The sequence below is a fragment of the Gobio gobio genome, assembly GCF_949357685.1.
Source record: "Gobio gobio genome assembly, chromosome: 6".
In the NCBI taxonomy this organism is placed as follows: domain Eukaryota; kingdom Metazoa; phylum Chordata; class Actinopteri; order Cypriniformes; family Gobionidae; genus Gobio; species Gobio gobio.
This window is the reverse complement of record NC_137102.1, coordinates 41,361,738-41,365,009: the sequence shown is the minus strand read 5'-3', so window position 1 is coordinate 41,365,009 and position 3,272 is coordinate 41,361,738. Positions and strand designations below refer to the sequence as shown.

General features: G+C 39.0%; 1 protein-coding gene across 1 annotated transcript; it reads right to left on the bottom strand.

Annotated features, from left to right (window-relative positions):
* Positions 1 to 392: 392 nt before the first annotated feature.
* On the bottom strand, positions 393 to 2,217 carry gadd45bb (growth arrest and DNA-damage-inducible, beta b). The gene is made up of 4 exons (XM_079819200.1): positions 1,860 to 2,217; positions 1,652 to 1,753; positions 1,320 to 1,545; positions 393 to 1,057 (listed from the first exon to the last, which is right to left on the bottom strand). Exons 1-4 carry the CDS (start codon positions 1,910 to 1,912, stop codon positions 953 to 955), a joined length of 486 nt encoding a protein of 161 aa, XP_079675326.1. The 5' UTR covers positions 1,913 to 2,217; the 3' UTR covers positions 393 to 952.
* Positions 2,218 to 3,272: the final 1,055 nt, after the last annotated feature.

Genomic DNA, 3,272 nt, shown 5'->3' with positions numbered 1-3,272 from the left:
GAGAAACAGATAAGGAACCTCTTACTCTTGTACACATAGTGCGATGTCTAGGCTGCATGATTCATATTGCAGGTGGGGGAAAAAAAACAAACAGGTGTCAATATGTGAACAGCAATCATCTTGGGAATATGCTTCTTTACCATTAATCATAACAGTCTGTTGTCCCACAGAACAATAAAAGTCCCTCTCTTCCTTATTGTGTGCTTAAAATAACATCTGCAACGATAATACTTGGTTATTACAACAAGGAAGCAAGAGTATTTTTAGATAATTTGTCTTTTTATGACCAATGAGCTCATGATTATGCACGTGTCTTTATCTAATGTCCAAAAAGTTCCACTTTCTGATTTTAAATCTGGCATAAAAAAAACACAACAGGAACTGTTCATTTTAGAACCATTAGGCATAAAATTTATTTCATAAGAAAAAAGTACACATTTGTAAATGTATAAATACCCAAATATATTATTTGTTTTGAATGACATCAGTGTTGTGCATAAATAGAAAAATATGGTAAGACAAATTCAGTCCTTAAATAGCAGTCTCTTATTGAAAGCAGAGGTTCTTTTCCTCTGTAGACCGGTCACAACATTGTCAGGTCTGAGTCACGTGTTATTCATTCACCATCCCACGTGGAGTGCAAACCGCTGCCATACGCCGCCGTCTGGAAATATCCCCTAGCATCCTTGCTGCATCCCTTAGACGTACAACACAGTCCACCCTGGTGCTCCTTTGGTCCTTCCAAAGGGCGATAACACCGGCCATGCGTTATGAGGAACGCGGACGAATGTCTCTAGTATCCTCTGACACTTCAAATTCCATAAACATGGAGGTGGAAGCTCTGGAATGGACTATTTGACAGTCCCCTTGAATCGATGAGCGTGTCCTCATGACAGCTGAAGGACGACATCAATATTCCTTTTCTCTTCAGCACATTTCAGTGCAGAATAGCTCAGCGCTCTTGCAGGGCAATGGAGGGCACCCACTGGTTCCTGCAACGGCTTTCCTTGCAGTAACTCCCCACCTCGTTCAGCTTCAGATGCTCGGCTTGTGGGTTCTATGAGAAGGAGAGGAATGTGATTAGTATTGCAAATCTTTTTGCTTTCCTGATTTGTGTTAAAGGTGCGAATTGCGTCCAGAACATGTAGCCAAGCAAAATGTTAAAACTGTCATTCAGGAGATTTATATATCACGAACATATCACAACTTGTGTTTTGTTTACAAAGTTAAAAAAAGACGACAAATTGCACCCTTCCCCCGAATGCTATTGTAGTCGCACACTGTTAATATGCATTTGAAACATGCGTAAAAATACTTACAGTTACAAGTATGCAGTGCAGGTCTCTTGGTTCATTGGCGTTGCTGTCAGTGGAGAGAGGCTCGCCGAGGACCTGTGCTAAACGCCTCATGCCGGACACGCGCACAATGTTGATGTCGATATCGCAGCAGAAGGCTTGGATGAGCGTGAAGTGGATCTGAAGCGCAACATCGTTTTCGTCCTCCTCATCGGTGGCCAAAACGCACAGGACCACGCAGTCTGGATCACTGTAAAAGTTAACAAATGCATTTAATTTAATGCGCAATTCGGTTTTCCCCATTTGCTCCAATGCATATTACTGAATTACCATATTAGATTGAGTAAAATACTTACACATTCATAAGTTGTGCAGACTCGTAGACTCCAACTGTCAGACAGTTTTGTCGTTGTGCAGCCACTAGCAGCTCCTCGAGAGCTTCACGTACTGTTTCCATTCTTAAAAGAAACACGAATTGTCAGTTTTAACTTATGAAACGGATAAAATGAGAACACTACTTTCTCAAAACCGTCTTAGTTATACGAAACAAGAAGGGTAACTTACTTTCTGTCAGTGCTGCTGCATCCAACAACTTCCTCCAGAGTCATGTTTGTCATTAATTATATTATAATCCAGAAATCGATAATATAATTCCAGAGAAAATGGCGTTCTTTGAAGGCAATAGTAATCCACGGAGGTTTCGAGTGGTTTCTCTCTCGCACTGCTCTGATACTTCTCGCTGAGATACTGTCTCGACTCGTGTTTGACTTCAAGCGATGGGAGCCGTGGGTTTTATAGCAGGAGTCGAGGAGTAGGCGTGGTTGAAACTGCAGTCGAAACCTCATGCTATAGTTGCCCACGAAGGTTTCTATGGAGTCTCCTATTGTGTGAAGTATTGTGTCATCTGCAGTTGTCTTTGTGTAAGGAAGGAAAGAACAAGGATCTATTTTCCATAATGCAATCCTGCAGACTAATCTGTTAAAAATGAAAACCAATTAGGCTAATATTGTTGATGGTTGCTGATGGATTTAAATCTTTTTTGTCAGCTGCATCCCAATGACATAGGCTAGGCTATACACAAGTACCAGCTGAGATTTCAAGTACTGTTAAACTTTCCCACAAAAAAAAAAAAAACTTAGCCTATAGCCTATAACATTTGATATAATATAGCCTAGATGTATGTTATCTTTGCATTTTTTAACGTTTTTTTCTCTCTTTCATTTAGTTATTTGTTTATTTTTATTTTAGATTCTGTTTATTTTGCAGTTGGCATTTCTATTACAGTCTCCCAAATATGTCTATTTTTGCAATGGCATTGCAAAATGTGCAACATTTATATCGTAAAAAATGTATACATCATAATGTCAACTTGTGTACGTGGACTTCTATGTTCAAACGGTTGCATTCATAATGTAAAGTAGATTTGAAAATATTTAAAATTGCTCCTTAAAAGAATGTAATAAACTCCTATATGCATTAGGCTATTTAACATTGATATTAGCAATGTTTTGCATCTATTTTCTCAAATAATATCTTCTAATTTTTAATAATAATAATAATAATTTATTGGTTGATGCAAAAGTCATTCAATTCTCGTAACTATTTTGAACAGCGATGAGCGCCTGCACTGTCTTCTATGTCCAGCGCTCCATCTGGTGGTGAGATCTGGAGGCCTAGGCGCGAGGACATGTGCGGGCACGTACCTCAGATTGCGTAATGTTACCTCAATTAAGGTGATCATCATTTTCTGATTACATCGAAACTAATAACTAGATCTAAGAATTATACCAATCTCCACGATTTCGTTGGTTTCGGTGATTATGGTCAGATATCATTAACTTGAAGCGTTTAGCTTAGGCTACTTTTAGGCCATGTCAGATGGTGATAATGTGTTATAACAAAATAAAGGTGAGCTGTGAATCGAAACACTCTGAGAGCTTTACGTGATTGTCAGAGGTTCGCCATTTTGCATGATAA